This window comes from Dermacentor variabilis, chromosome 3 (genome assembly GCF_050947875.1).
Source record: "Dermacentor variabilis isolate Ectoservices chromosome 3, ASM5094787v1, whole genome shotgun sequence".
NCBI lineage: Eukaryota > Metazoa > Arthropoda > Arachnida > Ixodida > Ixodidae > Dermacentor > Dermacentor variabilis.
In genome coordinates this window covers 44,012,576-44,030,214 of record NC_134570.1, presented here as the reverse complement: position 1 = coordinate 44,030,214, position 17,639 = coordinate 44,012,576, and the positions used below count along the sequence as shown (strand labels likewise).

The window sequence follows — 17,639 nt, the reverse complement described above, 5'->3', positions numbered from 1 at the left end:
ACCCAAGTGGTTGTCAAACGAGCCAGCATTTTCATTTCACACCTATCTGAATAGGCATGGAATGGGAACTTGACAGGGTCATCTTGGGCTGGTATAATGTAAGCATTCCTTTCGCTTGATTTCCTTCGTTTCTAATCATCCCATGCTTCAGACAGCCCGATCCTGGCAATAACATAGGCAGAGCATCGCTCAAACCTCTTACAAAGCATAGAAAGGAAGAGAATTGGAGTAGATCTGTTGCATTGTCCTGGCACTGGACTAGGTTTTGGCTTTCAGTAAGGATACACAGCTCCTAGGACTGCTCTGAGTGTGCTCCAACTTCCCCAGATCACCTAAGATGCCTTCAAGCGCACTTCAAGATATAAATCTCAATTGTCATCTTCATTTTTGTATTCAAGGAACAAAGCATATTACAGTCGAGAACCAATAATTTGGACTACACGGGAAACATAAATAAGTCCGAACTATCGAACGTCTGAAAAAAACGAATGAATCCAAAAAAGATAACTTCATTTACGTTTTAAGGCCCCTGTGCACGGAACAACTGGTCCATGCATTGCTGAACGCGCTTCCGCTTACATGCAACCAAGTCCACCTCTATTTCTACCAGTTTTGAGTTTCACTGTACGCCGATGCAAGGATTGCAAAGGCTTGAGTCAGATCCACATGTGGAAGACTCCGGAGCACACGGCCCATCGTCATCCGAGTCAGAGTCTCTGTTTGACGGTGGGAGAACTTGCTCAATTATTTCATCATCGTTCAGTTCAGCACACAACGAAACCGCACTGTCGACGTCTGCAAAGTCTTCAATTGAAATCTAACGGCTACAGAAATCGGCACACCGCAGCCCAGCAGGTCATCGATGATGTCTGCATCTGACTTCGCTGTGGTAGGCGGCAGCTCAGCCTCTTCAGTTGTGGAGTCGGGCTAATTCGGACTGCGAGGGCACCGTTGGTGCCATTTGACATGGCCCATCTATAACTTCACAAGAAACGCTTGTTGGAGCCAGCAGAGTGTTGTGTGGAATGCAAACTAAACAAACAAGCACAGCACGGCAGAATGCTGAGCACAAGGCAAACTCAACAAATAGAAAAGCGATAGCGGGCCAGGCACAGGGGTGCCAGAAAAGGATGTGATGACTGCTATGTTGATGCGATCTCACAATTCAGGCAAAGCGTCCAAGATGGGCAGCTGTAGTTAAATCTCAGAGGCGTAGAGCAGCGATAAAGACAATGCCTTAGAGATTACCGTCTAGCATGTCATCTCTGAGGCCATACTTGATGTCTCGTCGAGGTAGCCAGAGGAGATAACGGTGGCAGAGTTGGCGTACACTGCAGCCACAGACGGAGTCCGGATAATCGAATGTAGACCTGGCAGCTCTCCGAAATATCGGCCGTCTTTGCACATTAAGTCTATGGGGCCATTGGCGATGCTGCAAAGCTGTTTGAATTACCGAACATGTCCAGATTGTCGGTCCCCAATTTATCAGTCAGTGACAGTACAAGCGATTCTGTGATTTGCTGATGTATAAAAACACCCATTAGTTTGGAGAACATGACAAGAAGCTTGAAAAATTGGAGAAAATTTATGATAAATCAGGAAAGTTCTTTAACCTCATATATGACCGAAGCAGCTTTATATGTCAGCCTTGTAACAGGCATCTTCTACTTTGTTGTAGAGCAGGCAAAACAACAGAAACATGAAAGGCACACTAGACAAATAAACCATGCTGTCTGTTTGTGTAATGTGCCTTTCTGTGTTCCCATCATTTTGCCTGCACTACAACAAAGTAGAAGAGGCCATAAGAACAACCCCATGTAGCTACCCTCATTGACTTCTAACAGGCCGTGTGCATCAAGGCTCGACCACTAACTCAATTAAGTCACAATGAAAACACATGGATTGCCAGTTAACAAAATATTGAATTGTTTGCCGGCAAACTTTCATCATCAGCCTATTTAATGTCCACCGCAGGATAAAGGCCTCTCCCGTCGATCAACAATCACCCCTGTCTTACAATAGCTGACCCCATCTTATGCCTGAAAATTTATGCCTGTGAACTTTAGCCACACACAAATGCAGCTTCTCTGACATTACACGATGTGATATTAGAGAAGGAGTGACAAGGGAAGGGAAGTACAGTCGAGGACGGCCGAGAGTTAGGTGGGGTGATGAAATTATGAAATTTGCAGGCCAGCTGGCACGAGACAGGGGTAATTGGAGCTTGCTGGAGGAGGCACTGGTCCTGCAGTGGACATAAATAGGCAGAGGGTGATGAAATGTGGCTTCTATGGTCATTCTACAAATCTCTCACAATTTATAAAATGTAGCAGGTATCTAAATAAGAGCCCCGGGAACCTCTCCAGATGTAATAAAAATAAGCAACACTGATGACTATCGGTATGTACAAGAGGTCTCAAGTGTAGCTTCGCGTACTAAGCGCATATTTCCGGCGCCTTCTTAGCACACACTGTTGAAGGCAAAGTGAAAATCGTAAATTCCATTCAGAGTCACAAAATGAATGGGAGAAAAAAAAACAATCAAATGACAAATACCACAGTCAAACATGTGAAAAGGAACAAAACCATAAAACCTATCCTTCTCACAAAAACAAGACACGAGATGCATTTGCACCATCCATTCTACAAACATCTGTCGTGTTCCTGCGTCAATGACACACACATGCTCTTCCTGTGTCTCCATTGAACACCCAGTTCCTGTACAGCTGGCAGATGTTCTCTTAAACATTGCAGAAAGAAAAATTGAGGAAGCAGGAAAACACATCACCCTTACAGGAAGCAATTGAATGTCCGGTACACTACATGTACAGATCCCGAGCATTAATAACGTAGTAAACTCGCCGATCAATAATTCGGACTGCTTCACAGCACTGCCGCTGGCCTCAGTGAAAAAATGCATAGGGTCGACCAAAAATTCGAGACACTTCCGAGCAATGAGCCGTCCAAAAATTTGCACTGTGCCTGCAGGGCTACGTGCTAACTTGACCTCCGAGTCTAGCACAAACAGCGATATTTTGCCTTTGATACGCACCGGCATGGTCGTCGGCTATGTTGCCAGCATCTCCACAATACTGAAACTAGCAAAGCACTGACTGCGCCCAAACTGCAAAGCAAGCCAAGCTGGCCAAGCCAGCGTAAAGCTAAGTTCCGTCAGTGTTGGTTCTGCGCATCCAGCGTTTATTCAATTATGTGTTAAATAGCGACACAGTCAAAGTGACTTCTTCAAGCTGATTCAAGCAGTGCAAATTCCGCCCTCTATGTCTGCACCAATGAAGGCGGTGATTAAGTGAGGGAAGCACTGAACAATGACTTGCAAAAAATACCATGGTCATTAGGCTATCACAGAGCAGTCAACTTTTGTTTATGTTGCCAGGGGATGAAGATTAGGCACATGCATTGACTGTAATTTCACCTATATGTGGCAACAGTATGATAATGGTTGAGATATGAACTGACCAGATCGCAGGTAAGCATATTTACATGCAGCAACACGTAGAAAAACTTGGGTCATATATTTTTGGACGATCACTTTCGAAGATTATTTCACTTTCACATTTCCTGTGACTAGCACCAGACGCGTCGATGGGCAACAGTATTCCTGGCACTGTAATAAGACAGTGGGCCTGTTTGATTTTCCACTTGTGGCTATCCACGAGCTGCCATAGCCAGCCAGAGTGCCTTCATTTTTCTCGGGTTGCTCCACCCACTGCAAGTTTGTTTTACTCGGGCTGGATGGTTCTGGTTAGCTGTAGGCTGCCATAACAAGCCAGGACAATTTTGGTTGGGCTGCTCTTTGGAAGTTCTCTGGCTAGCAGACTACAAACAGAGGCAAAGAGTGCTCGATGCCATCTTTGTGGGGACTTGACAGATTGCAACGTGGGCACTTGAAGACTTTTACCTTGCTCAGCCAACTGCATGGCTACGGTCACCTTTGAATTTCCTTACTTCCAGTGTTATCTTTCTAAGGTTCTAATGCACTGTTTCACCTTGCAAAACTGCGAAATGAGCGGCGGCAATATGAGAACTGTTGCGTTTACTATTTTGGTACAATAGTTTGCAGGGATTACGCTTACAGGGAAATATTTTACTTAAGTGGGCCACCTTTACATAAGAGCCACACCTTGTCAAAATCGCAAAAGAAAGTGTGTCTATTTACACAACTGTACACAGTATTCACCATTTTCTCTCCAGGACTGAATTGGTTATGGCACAACCAGATGATGTCTTTAATGCCCACGAGAACGTGAGGTGTGCACCGAAGTTAACAAGCTGCAAAATCCATGTTTCAGTCCTTACGTGGGGAGGCATGTTCACAGTTAGGGGACATTTGAGTCTCAAGCCTCTCCTGATGTTGTTTTCCTCGCATAGCTCGGGTCTAATGTAATCCGGCTTCGCCATGTGGCTTTACGCTGGTGGCAATCAGTGTGGTTGCTGACTAGTACAAGAGATGGCGCGAGTGTCTGCTAATGCCACCTAACGGCGGGGTTACTCGGGGGCAAAAGGGAGTAGTAGCCTGTTCCTCTTTGGCTTGGGGTCGGCCAGCTGCATGTACGTATTGTGTGCTCAATTGCCGTTCGCGGCACAATCTCGTTCACGAACCATCCCGCAAAAGGCTTAGAAGCAGGACACCGGAATGGACGAACACAATCATTCGAACGCGCCACCGTTTGCCTGACCGTATATGCAGACGATTAGGCATTGGTGTTCAGCATGGGAGCAAACATATTCGCTCCCTATCCAGTCACAGTGAGTCGAACTTCCTCTGTTTGTCGTGCACCCATCGGCATGTTCTATTGGTAATAATTTGGCTGCCTAGACTGGTGTACGAAAGGCGCAACAAATGCCCATGCGACTGTCTGCATTACTGTGTCATCGTTCCTTGGTCCCAAGAGCAAGTTTGAGACCCTACAGCGGTCAGACTGCGCGGGGGCCGAAATATCCCAAGTTTGAAATAATTTTTCAGCCTTGGCTGGCACGGGTCTTGTTCCACATTATTGTTCCCAACCAGAGAATACTTTAACTTCACGAGTGTGATTTACATGATCATGCTTATTCAGAAGGCCCTTGTGGATACAGAGCTACTGCAACACCTGGCTGATGGCAATTTATGGCATGGTAACACATGGAAGCCTCTGGAGTGCGCTACTCACAGCATAATTGACTCCAGGCAGGTCTACGCTGCCATCCTGAAGCCACTGGTAAAAGTCCTGCGCATTGTCCGTGGGGTCTCCTTCACCGTACGTTGCCATACAAAAGATGGCCATTGAGTTGGTGATCTCTGGCAGCTTGGTCAGGTCTTCCTGCACATTGCGAAGAAGCATCCATTAATCAACACAGTGTGCTTCTCATTACCCAAGCCACGTCGCTTAAATACTTCACAGTTGCATGGAAAAACCCAACATTCACATGAATATTACCCTGTTCTAGTAGAAGCATGAACAAACAAAAAAAAATTTAGGGGTGTGTGAATATTCGAAGCATTCGAATAACAAATCGAATAGTCACTAATTATAAATGAAAATATTTTTCTCATACTTCTCGAATGTTTCAGAACGCCAACTGTGCCAAATTAAACATAAAGTTTGAGCAAAAGTAGGGTAAATGTTCACCCCCACGGGCATAGTGTCGTCATAAAACATGAGAGCTTGTGTATTGGAGCAGGCTATGTAGTTGTTACTTTATGGGCTACACAGCGCCCTCTCTGAAGAGTCCTGTGCATGCAAAGAAACAACTTCTTTGCTCCCAATGCTCTATTTGTGCTTTTAATAAACAACGCTTCATATATACTAACAGAAGCTTGAAGAATAATGACAGAAGCTTGCTAACATTAAGGATACTAGGATGTGAACATTGTTTTATATTAATTGTGATAACAGCTAATCATTATTCGAAAACTATTAGAAAGCTATTTCATATTTGATTCTGCCACTATTCGTTTCATATTCAATTCGGGCTCAAAAATCACTATTCACACACCCCAAATAAAAGCAATAGGCTTAAGCCCATTCCTGCTTTTGATAGTGGCACAGCCAAGACAACAACGTGAAAAAATTTTAGAAGCTGTTCCTTACAATTCTTAGTGTTGCCCACGTATGATGTACAGGTATACTTATTCCTAATACAATCAGCACTCCACTTGCATGCTGAAAGTATAGCACATCCATACCAGCATTCCTACAGCCTCAGTTTCATATTAAAAGTACCACTAAAGAGAAACACAAAACCAGTTTAGACTAATAAGGTTATCTTTCAATATTCTGTTTATGTTAATTTCATGGCAGTAGGTTGATTATTAAAATAGAAATTTAAGGCCAAAGTTCCATTTTTTTTTTCAAGAATTTTGCAGCAGAACCCCAGCGTCAGCATGTTTGTGTGACATGATGAACTTCAATATAAATTTTCACATTTGGTCCATTGTGGCTGAGCAAAAGTTATTGCAACTGAAAGTTGCAATAACTTTTATTGTCTTTGGCTCTTTTAGAACACAGCAGTCCATCTTTACCAATAAAAAGTTACCTAGTCTTTGAGCATGTGCTGTTAAAATCCAGCCACCTCAAGCCATCATCCCCACCAGTCTTTCATTTTTGTCTTTTATGAATTACAAAGCCTTTTCTCACATTAATGTGGATTTTCTGGTATTTACTAATTTACTAATGCAGCTCAAATTATTTTTCTCTTCAGTGTCCCTTTTAAGGTCAACAGCATCAAATTGCCAAGCACGAATGAGAAAGCAAAACTAAAAGTCAGCCAACAACTGCATATGCTGTTAAAGCCACTGAGAATTATCTAGCTGCGGCAAATAAGAAAAACAGAAGAAAGGAGACATATCAGAGACCTTTGCAGTTTTCCTTGTGCAAAAGTGTGTGTTCACATCACCAATAACTATAGCAACATTTCATCTTCCTCAGAGATACACTGATGCATTAGAACGACAAGAAGCAACTTGAACAGAGTTGCACTTGTAGGCAATGCCTTTTTTTGTGCTACTACATTGCTGATTCAAGGAGATACATCCTCTTCAAATCATGTGAGCCTATTGATCTACAGCCAAAACTCCCTGCAACTACGAAATCTGACGTCTCACACGAGAAAACCTAATGCAGCTTCTAGGGAAACGTTACCTTATGACTAGCATATAGCACACTCTAGCGACACATGGCAACATTGCCGCCAGAGTTGGGCAACGACCTCAACACCACGTGAAATCCTTGGCAATCATCCTGGCCCAGTGACACAAGGAGCCACGTGCAGACGGCAGGCCCACTTGAGCCAGTTAGGGATTCATCAATGTCAATCAGGGGGGAATAACACACGCACACACACGCGCACACATGCACACACACACAAATACTGCGACAGCAAACATAAGCAGCTACTGCCAAGTGCTATGGAGCTGGAGGTGGTGTCAGCAGCAAGCGTTCTTGAAAGGAACGTGCGTCAGAGTGCTTGCCCAACGTCACTTTCCAATGTCACGAGAAAGAGGCATGGACAGCCGTTGGCACTCCTAATAGGACAAGTGCCGACAAGCTTGCCACAGTTTCATGCATATAATGCATACACCTGATTGCAACCCTCTGAAAAAGGAAATCAGAAAAACAGTGCTGGTAACATAGTGAGAAAGCCACTAAATTTAGCAAGTTTTTAGTCAGCTTAATGAATACTTGGCTTTTCCAGAGGCTTAGTGACTTGTTCTTTTTGTTTTTTACATCGTTAGCTAGCTAATTGCCCTCATGAAATTCCTCAGGGACTTCAGGCTGGGTTCAATGCCTCATACAGTCTTATCCCAAGGGGAATGCTTGTACTTCCATTCATCGCTGCTTCTAAAGATATGCCTAAGTGCTCATTAGAGAGCTATCTGGGTACACCAACAATGCTTTTCGAGGCAAAACACAATTTTGAGATGTGATATAGTTTGAGAAAACTAGAAACAGTTTCCCATTCCGACTGCTAACTCGCCACCACAGGAGATAACTTAAAGCTATAGTTTAAAAAACAAGGAAAACGTCTGGGAACATTTAAAACACAAAAAGACATAATGCTGACTAATCCATCATAATTTAGGACTCTCACTCAAAATTTAGTGTTTGGGCCGCAATTTGAAGTTACCAACGCTATATAAATTATTTATGTTTAGAACCTGCATACATAATCAAATACTCAACATTCTTAAAACACTTATAAAAAAACAAACCAACACTACTGGCAACCCAAAGCAAGACTTCAGGGAAGAAAGCCCCCCTTTTGTATGTAGAATGATCACTGCAACTCTCAGTTAAAGCGCATTAAAGCTTTCAAAGCACAGTACATTAATTTTGCCTATGGTTCTGGCTTTGTGGCACATAACCCATGCCTGAACTTTGTAAGCAATCTGGCCAGAATAAGATAAGTGCTCGTAATTGATTACATAACTTAGGCAGGTATAAATGCAGCTGTACTTTATTAATAATTGCAGCTGACTCACCATTTCACACTCCTCAGGGTCCGCTACCATAGCTTTAAGACCAAATCTGTTGGCTTCCTTGGCCAGACGAGCAGCAAACTCTTCTGCTGTGCCTGTCTGTGATCCGTAGAATATGACTATGTTCCTACCCTGCAGAGGGGGAAGGAAAATCATGAGCTCGGTCACATTAATTGGAAAAACCAAGCAGAGCACACCTTTCTGCATGACTTGACGTTTTCAGCAAATCAGCAGCTAACATGCCACTTAAGAAGAAGTTTTACCTTATGAGCTCTTACCTAAATACACAAAAAAAATTTTTATTCTTGTGGTCCACTGAACCAAATTCGATTAAGTTTGTTGCATTTAAAAGAAAATGGTAATAATGAGCAACTGTAGCAAGCAGATTTTCTTTTTATGATCATTAATGGCAAAAAAAAATTTTTTTTAAACCATAACGTTTACAACTATGTAACCCAGCAATCACAATTCTGAAAAATACACTTATTGAGACATATATAATGGGCAAAATTGATGTGCTATACACTGCTCAGAAACATAGGCCTATTTTGTAAGCAAGACTTTCGCAAAACCCTCGGGACCAATGTAAGCTGTAAACTCATACATCTAATGTGTCCACTTCAGATGCTCCTAACAGATGCAGTTTACAGAAGCGCGATGTCCATTTTTGGTTCAGAATAATACATTTTTCATTTTTGCACCTCAACTTTTCTTGAACCTAAACAATTTTTTACAATATCTGTAAAAACTACGAGGCCCTAAATTGTCATTATGCATCGTACAGTCGGTAGAACTCAGCCTTTTCTCTCAAATGCAGCAAAGTTAATTCAAATCAAAGTTTGCCCCAAGGCAAAGCCATGTCTTAACACAACAATTTTCAGTGAACTGCAACAACATTCACAGATTGCGTACACCACTGGAAAAGGTTGGTATCTAATCAAGAACAAAATGACTATTTAGTTTCACTATGCTTTTTTCGAAACTTATAGGTAAACTGTACTGAGGGGTTCTGCTAAAACAAGACTTTCAAAATTACAGTAAAGAAATAGAAGCTATATGCCATGCCAGATTTTGAGCAAATGCAACATACCGTTGATTTCATTTTTCCGATAAAGCTTGTGTTGTCAGCCTTCTGTATATTTGTTCTGGAAGAGAGACATGTTCAATGTAAAGGAACATAAAGCATAGAGGTCTTGCTTTTAAACAAAGTGCATTCTAGAGCAATTTATTTTCAAACTTTAAATTCTGCTGTGCCTCTTGGTGCATGAAAATGTGGCATTAATTCTCACAAGGATGTTGTTTCAGATTGGTGCACTTCTGCTACAAATTGGAGATAAGGGAGACAGCATTAAAAGTTACTTGCACGCATTCTTTGAACATTGCAATGCAACAATTGAGAAGATTAATGGAAGTGTGAACCAGAATAGCAAACAAAAAAATGAAGCCGTGGTAACTACAGCTGCTTCCCAAACTTATGCACTTGAAATGAAGAATAAAACGTTCAGCCTCAAGCACTGCTAAGAGACACATTAAGGGAATTTAACTGCAAGCACTTGCGTCTGAATATGCGTAAGCCCCGAAAGATTCAATGAGTACAGATAAAAGAGTGGTGTTACAACACAGTGCATCATATCCAAACAAAAACTATGGCGCAGTAAGCTAGCACATGGACACATGGTGCAAGCGACAACATTACGCCTCTAACGCAAGGACAAATGGTGTGAGCAGCAATAGTATACCTCTGCCAAGAACGCTCAATGTTACAATGTGAAACTAATTTGGCCTAATAGACAAGCTTCTATGCAAAATAGTAACAATACAATATTATGGCTTTTGTGTTCCTGTATTAAACTTCACTATACTACTCTAGTACTTCTGACATCTCGGTAGGAACATTGGCACCTTTTTGTTAATGATGGTGACTACACAGGCACAAACCACACAAATTAAATTATGGGGTTTTACGTGCCAAAAACACTTTCTGATTATGAGGCACACCACAGTGGAGGACTCCGGAAATTTTGACCACCTGAGGTTCTTTAACGTGCATCTAAATCTAAGTATACAGGCATTTTCGCATTTTGCCCCAATCGAAATGCGGCCGCCGTGGCCCGGGATTCGATCCCGCGACCTCGTGCTCAGCAGCCCAACACCATAGCCACTGAGCAACCACGGCGGGTGCAAACCCCACGAGGGGACATCAACGGGGTGAACTGAAATTACCAATCAAGTTTCAATACTGAGTAAACGACTCTTCAAATTTGCCCAGAACAAGCAAGTTCTTGAGTCTTCCTGCCCTCATAACGCAAAGTGCACACTTCGTGCTTTTAAAATTAATCACGTGACGAGGAAATTGTGTCTTCCTGTCGTCGTAATGCAAGCTACACACTTTGCACTTTTAATATTAATCACATAACAATGAAGAGAAAGACAAAAGCAGAATGAGGAGTACGTGTTGTGACCGTACTTTGGAACATTCACATTTTTCTTGCAAATGGGCAAAAGTTTAAGAAAGCACCTCCCCGCAAGAACATTGTCTTTTTGACACACAGAAGGGGGCTTCTCTATCTCGCACAGCATTTCCTCATGCAAGTCATAAGAATTCATCATTCAGCGACCTTGCAAAAGAAAGAAAATAGTCACACAAAAGCACGCTTTCTACCCACGCTAAATACTTTAAGGACAGCAGCGCTGCCCGCAATTTAGCTTGCGTCGCTCGCAAATATTAAAAAGTTTCCATTAAGCAAGTGCAACTGGGACTTCCGAGTCAACCTGCCAAGAGTGACAGAATTACCACAAAGTGAAAGAGGAAGGCAAACAAGGTAAAAAATGTCACCAGCCATGAAATGGAAATTCTAAAGAAAATAGTGTAACACAAGAACACCTCAAGCTTCAAGGTGACTGTGAAAAGTAATTCAGGATGCTACAAGTAGGCTGTGTGTCCTGAGGTATCAGTAAAGTCACTTTAGGTTTCCTCAACGTGCGGATAGATCTCACAAGAACTTCCACTCAGCATTGCTCCAAAAGTTTAGCTGCAGCTACAGCCATCAACAAGGGCTCCAAACATTAGCAGCTGAAGGGTATGTGAAGTCGAAAAGCGATACTGGCATCTTTACAGCCGACCTCGTTCTTCTTGCTGAATATTATCACCCCTCCCAATGCAAGAATACATTCTGTGAAAAATACATCAGTTGTGGTGGTCAAACATTGTTCCATTTCATTCATTCAATTTCAATTTACAAATCTGACAAATAGTTAAGGTTAAGTTGTTATTTCAGATAGTCCATGGTGTTGCTGGTAAAAGAATTCTAACAGAAATGCATAACACGTAGAAAATTTGTCGATCAAATTGATTTGATTTCTATAGGCGTAGAAATGAAAGAGTTAAGCAACTGCGGCAAGGCACTCACTCAATAGAAAATGTTTTGATGGCGGCTGGATCAAAGGTGGGGGCCTTCTTGCGCCTCAGGAAGAGCCAGTAGATGGCGAAGCCCAGCAATGCCAGAAGGATCAGCACGTCCAATAGGCCAAACAGGGGTGCCTCCTCCTCCTCCTGACTTCCCAGTGGGCTGCTGTCGACACTCAGCGGCACATCTTGACTCGTCCCTTCCATGGCTGCATGCACAGCAACAAGGCACAACATGTGGCACTGCAAAGATACAGCAGCACATACAGTCGCATTCTTCTAGGGTACTTGCAAAAGTTGTGCTGCTGGCTATGACAGAACAGTTTTATCTAAAACTTTATAGAAGTTTTGCTTAAGAAAGAAGGCTATACAAAAAATACACATGCATATCAATGACCTTTGGTGCTCTGGTAAATAATGGTTATGATCATGCAACAATGTGATGGAGGTAGAAATATCTATATTTCTTAACTTATAATTTTTAAGGAGCAATTAGTCTGCTATTAATAGTTCTAAGAATATGTGTATTCTCAATGTTACTTCATAGCTTTTCTTGAGGTATTCTTGGCACTATTTCTCTGCAATATGCAGAGATAGATTTGCGATATTGTGTGTGAGGGTAGCATGTTGGGCAAATTGGTATATGGCTTTGAACCAGCAAACGAAAAGGAAGAGGCACACAAGTGCCCCAACTTCCACTTGGTCTTCCCCTCTAGGTTTTTCCTCACCTCCATTTCTGTTGTTTGCTGGCAATCCCCTGCTAGCAAATAGTTCGGTTCTTCCTTCTAATAGTCAGATAGCTCTGCAGCTACAGGTCACCGAAGCACACACATGACAACAAAACTGAACAGCAGAGAGGTAACAAAAACTAAAATTTGATAAAGGACCAATGTGTCCAGATTCCAGGAGCCTACGCACAGAAATTCATACGAGGCAGGCCTCAGGATGGGCAAACAAAAATGCCAATCAGGCAGGAGCTTGTTTGCACACAACCAACCTTTCTGCAGCGAATAAAAATGAAACAAGCCCAACTAATGACAGATGCACACAGCGTGGCATTGACAATGCCAAAGTCAATTCTTCATGTGACACTTCACCATAATGGCCAAGTCTCTGTGCCCAATATAGGCACGCACCTCCACACAGGATCTACGCGGACACATTTGCCAATTGCCATCACACCACAAGGAAGTATGAAGCTGACCACTATTGCAAACTTTCTATCCAAGCAAGACCTTGCAAGCTACATTGAACACCTTCGCATGCTTGTCACTCTAGTCTCACTGCCCATGATACAAAGGAAGTTGATGGATGCAGACAATCAAAAACAAAGCCAAATAACACTAACCAACAAACCAAAAAACATGGCAAGCAGATGGGCAACTTTGCATTTAGTGTAACTTTTCAACAAGAGACCCTCAAAAAAACATCTGCCAACATGCTTGCATAGCGCTTCACTCTGGGCTAGTTACTTCCTTCGGATATGGTATTATTCAAGTCTAGCTGCCATAACTAGAAAACACACGAACGAGCAAGACGCTGTCTGCAATCTAAACTTTAGCTGCAATTTACTCTCTTAAGAAGAAAACAGCTTGCCCCCTTCAAATGTAAACAGTGAAAACATGATCAAGTGTCCTTGAGCACTCTTTTAGGACACAATTATGACTGTAACATTGACCTTGAGTGCTACTTGGAGTTCACCCGGATCCACTGGAACAACTAAAAAAATAGCTTTGAGAGTTTCATCATAATGCAAACAAGCTGTGACGTCCACAAAGCGCCCCATTCAGACAATACAGGGAACGCTGCCAGAAATAAGGAAAACCACACACAACTGTACGCACGTCGGCAAGCTGCTTTCTAAACTTTTACAACCTCGTGTTAGAAGTCTGAAATACCGTAATTTATTTACAGTAGCCAAGAAACATGAAAAAGCTGAGAACGAGGCAAGAAAAAGAAAATTCTAAACCCTGCCTGTCACAAGTTTTCCTCGCAGTTGCAGACAGGTCAGCAAAAGGAAGTGAAACAGACAGAACAAGGGTCGACTAAGAATACGCACTCTGCTGTACCACAACCTTTCCTTCTGGATGTAAACTTGAGGCATTTGGAACTTGAGCAATACAACCCTGTCATTCCATCTGTTGAGTGAGGACACCTTCGAGTGGTACAGCTCGGACACCGTTACAGACTCTTACAACAGTTGCGCTGCGCCGACACACATGTTACACAAGTGCCGCACGGGATGATGGTTGAGAACAGGCCGATTGGCCAGAACCAAACCAAGACCTGGCCTTCACAGGCATATCGAATAGGAAGACGGCGCTAGCGGCAAAATGCTACAATGCTCGCTATAAATACATAATAGGCACTCAGGCAAGGCTTCAGAAAGACTTTTTATAAAACATGCACCAATAATGTTTGAACTGTGCATATTCCTTCCTACACATTTAATTAGCAAGCTCTTAAAAAAGCTGCCCCTTGGAAGAATATGGTGATCAAATCTTTGCACAACAAAATGGCAGGAATGTGGACATAACTAGCTATTCCAGGCATGGCAGACTTGCATATCATACTGAACTGAGGTTATTTGTAGTTCATTCTGGTACACTAATTTAGCTTTATAACAAGTGATTACTAAACTGAGCATTTACAAGAGAAAAAAAATATATAAGTGTATGCAACCACAACCTTTGATTACCAGACATATAACATAGCCACTTTCCTAGATCAACATTCGCTTCTGTTTTGTCTCAGCCACACCAGAAAGCTAAGCTCATCACAACTAAGACCTGCATAAAATAATATTTTGAGTACATTTCTCACAGCACACTCAGTTTCAGACTAACTCTGCCAAGACTAATTCCCTGATGCGCTGTTCACTTCAGAGACATATGTTTAGTTCCCAATCAACTCGGTGCACTATTCTTAAGCTGGCTGTCTGACAAGACAAACAAGTTTCCAAAGTCCCTTCACATTTGTCTTTAGGGGAGTCTAATTTTAAAATGCTCCTAGTCTGTGGACTAAAATTTTTCAAAAGATTATGTTTTTTTGCAACATGTAAATGACAGCTGCTTAGAATTTTGAAGTACACACATGCAAATAAAAGCAGAAGCCATCTAAGACCTCACAACAAATGTTTCACAGAACAGCTTTACCAGCCATACGATTTCTTTCTCTCTCTGAAAATATAGATAGGGCATGCGCAAGCAATCAAAGAGAGTGCTGCAAAGCTTAGGGTAAAAAAGTGCAAAAATGGCAGACTTTCCGCTGCATCCTAACTGCCACTTTAAAAAATAAATCTTTGGCAGGACACTTCTCAACCAAGAGCTTACCCATGAATGAATAAATGAATGAATAAGTGTTAACTTTGTCTCTTAAGACAACTCGCCCCAAATTAAGTCGTAATAAGCTCACGGGCAGATGTTACTCAAGAGTACAGCAGTGCCTTTTGTCTATATGTAACCTGACAGTACTGTCACATCTTCAAGGCGTCACTGTGTGCAGTTTGTCTGCAGCTGCTGTACAACATCGACAATACTCGAAAGAAAACGTGGGTCAAAAATACATCCCACTGTTGCACTAAAATTGGCGAAGCCAAGAAACTTCAAGTGAAATAAAAAAATTTTGTATAACGTGGTTGTTGCAGCCCTGCAACCAGTGAGGGTATATAAAGCAATGAACAAAACTAACAATTCACTCAGTGGACCAAATTCACTCCACTAACACTTCACCTGAACATCGTAATGTATGACGCAATTAAAAACGGCTCAGCTCTGAATGAATCAGCCTTCTACGGAGTGAACTGATTTAAACCGGCATGTTGACTTTACCTTAAGAAGCAGTGTCCAGCTGCCTGAAACAGCTAAAAGTTAGAATCTACACAAGACAAACTTGGCTACTGAATGCAGCTTCCGCTTGCACAACAACAAAAGAAAGAGGTCACCTGCCCACACAGTGATAAGTCACAGCCTTGTAGTTTCAAAGACTACTTGCATTCCTGCTATCTGAGCTAGGTTGTTCCTTATCGGTCCGTCAAGACCAATGTCCACGACCTGGGTGTTCACATGTGACGATAAAAACATGATAAGCGACACAACAGTGTGTCGCAAGCGGAGTATGAAGTACGCATTATCCAGGTACAGTTGACCTTAACTAGTGTTCCATAGAATATCGCATGGAGTTCCCAGGAAAAAAAAGAATACAGGAAAATCTGGGACTTCAGTCATTCAACTAGCACAGGAATGATGGGTAGTTTAATTTTTTTTTAGACTTCGCATGGCTTCATTAAGACAAAAAAAAAAGCAGGCTGCAGCTCTTTATATTGTTCTCCGTGATTCAGCTGTGTTGCGTACTAGTTGGACATTTATTTAGCGTAGGGGAATGCATTGTGATGACTTTAAGTCTATGTAATTCCAACTGCATGAGCAAGTCTTAAGCATGTCACTGAACGTAGATGGCAAAAGGCAGCGGCTCACAATTAGCAGTTATTCTAGATATTTCAAAGAGTCTTTATTTGTAATGATCTGGCATCAGTACTAAAGCAGAAATTAGACGACGCTTGAGCCTAATCATAGTCATACGGCAAGTACGAGATGACAGTATTAGGTTACAGTGAGTAACACGGCTGTTCAAAGCCCGAGGGCCGAAGTTTAGACAAGTCAATGTGTTAGCCATCAATCCAATGCTGGATTATGCACCGTACCGGTGCCACTTGTAGAGACTAGTGCCAGAGTTTCATGAAGTAGCAAGAAACTCAATGTAGTGTACACAGTACCTCTACAATTACAACAAATGGCAAAAAAAAAAAGAAAAAGAAAGGAAAGCAATGAATATAAAAAACCTCTGCACATAATGATACTGAACACTGTTAAATTAAATGTGACCACATGTTACTGGCAGTGGCACCAATGATTCTTGAAAGTTACCAGCAAACTGAGGGAATTGTGTCCAGCAAGTCCGAAGTAGTAAATCATTTTGGATAAGTACTGGTAGTATCACTGATAGCCTACAATGTACCGCTTGAAAGTTATCAGGCAAATGAGAGCAATGTGTCCAGGATGTCTCTGCAGTAATAAGTAGTCATCTCAGATAAGTACTGTTCAAGAAAAAAATATATAAATAGAAAAAGGTATAAGAAGATTGACCCTAGTGACTCAAATGAGGAACAGCAAACAGTCAGCTCAGGAAATGCTCCCTTCACCGAATCAAAGTGAGCTAAATATCTACCCTGCTCTCAACAAAGAGAACTGCACCTTGTTCTGCTCACAGTACAACTAGTTGTAAAATGCCGATGAGCCTTTTTTCTTCTTCCTCTTTGTTTCTCTCTTTTTTTTTTGGTTACCCTTTTTCCTTTTTGACACATGTGGCGGAAACGAGCACAGCGCAGATGCAGGTGCAAGCAGATTGTCTGTCCTTGCTTATTTTTCTGCCAGTTTCTAGAGAGTTCTAGAGGTTTGCCTAAAAAAGCAGTATCTACTTAAGAGGAAGCTTTAGCTCAGGCCCAACTGCGATGCAGCCTATTCAAACACATGTAAAACGCAAAAACGCTTTTCTGAGATAACTTCTGGACCAATTTTTATGAAATTTGTTGCATTTGAGAGAGAAAGGTAAATTCTAGTTACTGTTGGAAGCGCAATTTCTATTTAGGGCCTGAATTTTGTTAAAAGAATTTTCCAAAATTTGAACGTTTGAAAAGACTAGAAGCACGATGTTTACAAATTAATAGCTCTGCATCAACAACAGATATCGTAGTTCT

General features: G+C 42.0%; 1 protein-coding gene across 2 annotated transcripts in view; it reads right to left on the bottom strand.

The window, feature by feature from the left end:
• Cpr (Cytochrome P450 reductase) overlaps positions 1–17,639 on the bottom strand; it is a 37,417-nt gene that overhangs the window by 16,093 nt on the left and 3,685 nt on the right. Inside the window, exons 2-5 of one of the 2 annotated variants that reach the window (XM_075684871.1) lie at positions 11,889–12,127; positions 9,569–9,623; positions 8,482–8,610; positions 5,171–5,320 (exon numbers count right to left, since the gene is read on the bottom strand). In XM_075684871.1, coding sequence (XP_075540986.1) covers positions 5,171–5,320; positions 8,482–8,610; positions 9,569–9,623; positions 11,889–12,121 — 567 coding nt within the window. In that variant the 5' untranslated portion in view covers positions 12,122–12,127. The remainder of the gene's footprint in view (positions 1–5,170; positions 5,321–8,481; positions 8,611–9,568; positions 9,624–11,888; positions 12,128–17,639) is intronic. The other variant, XM_075684872.1, reaches the window with a different exon arrangement.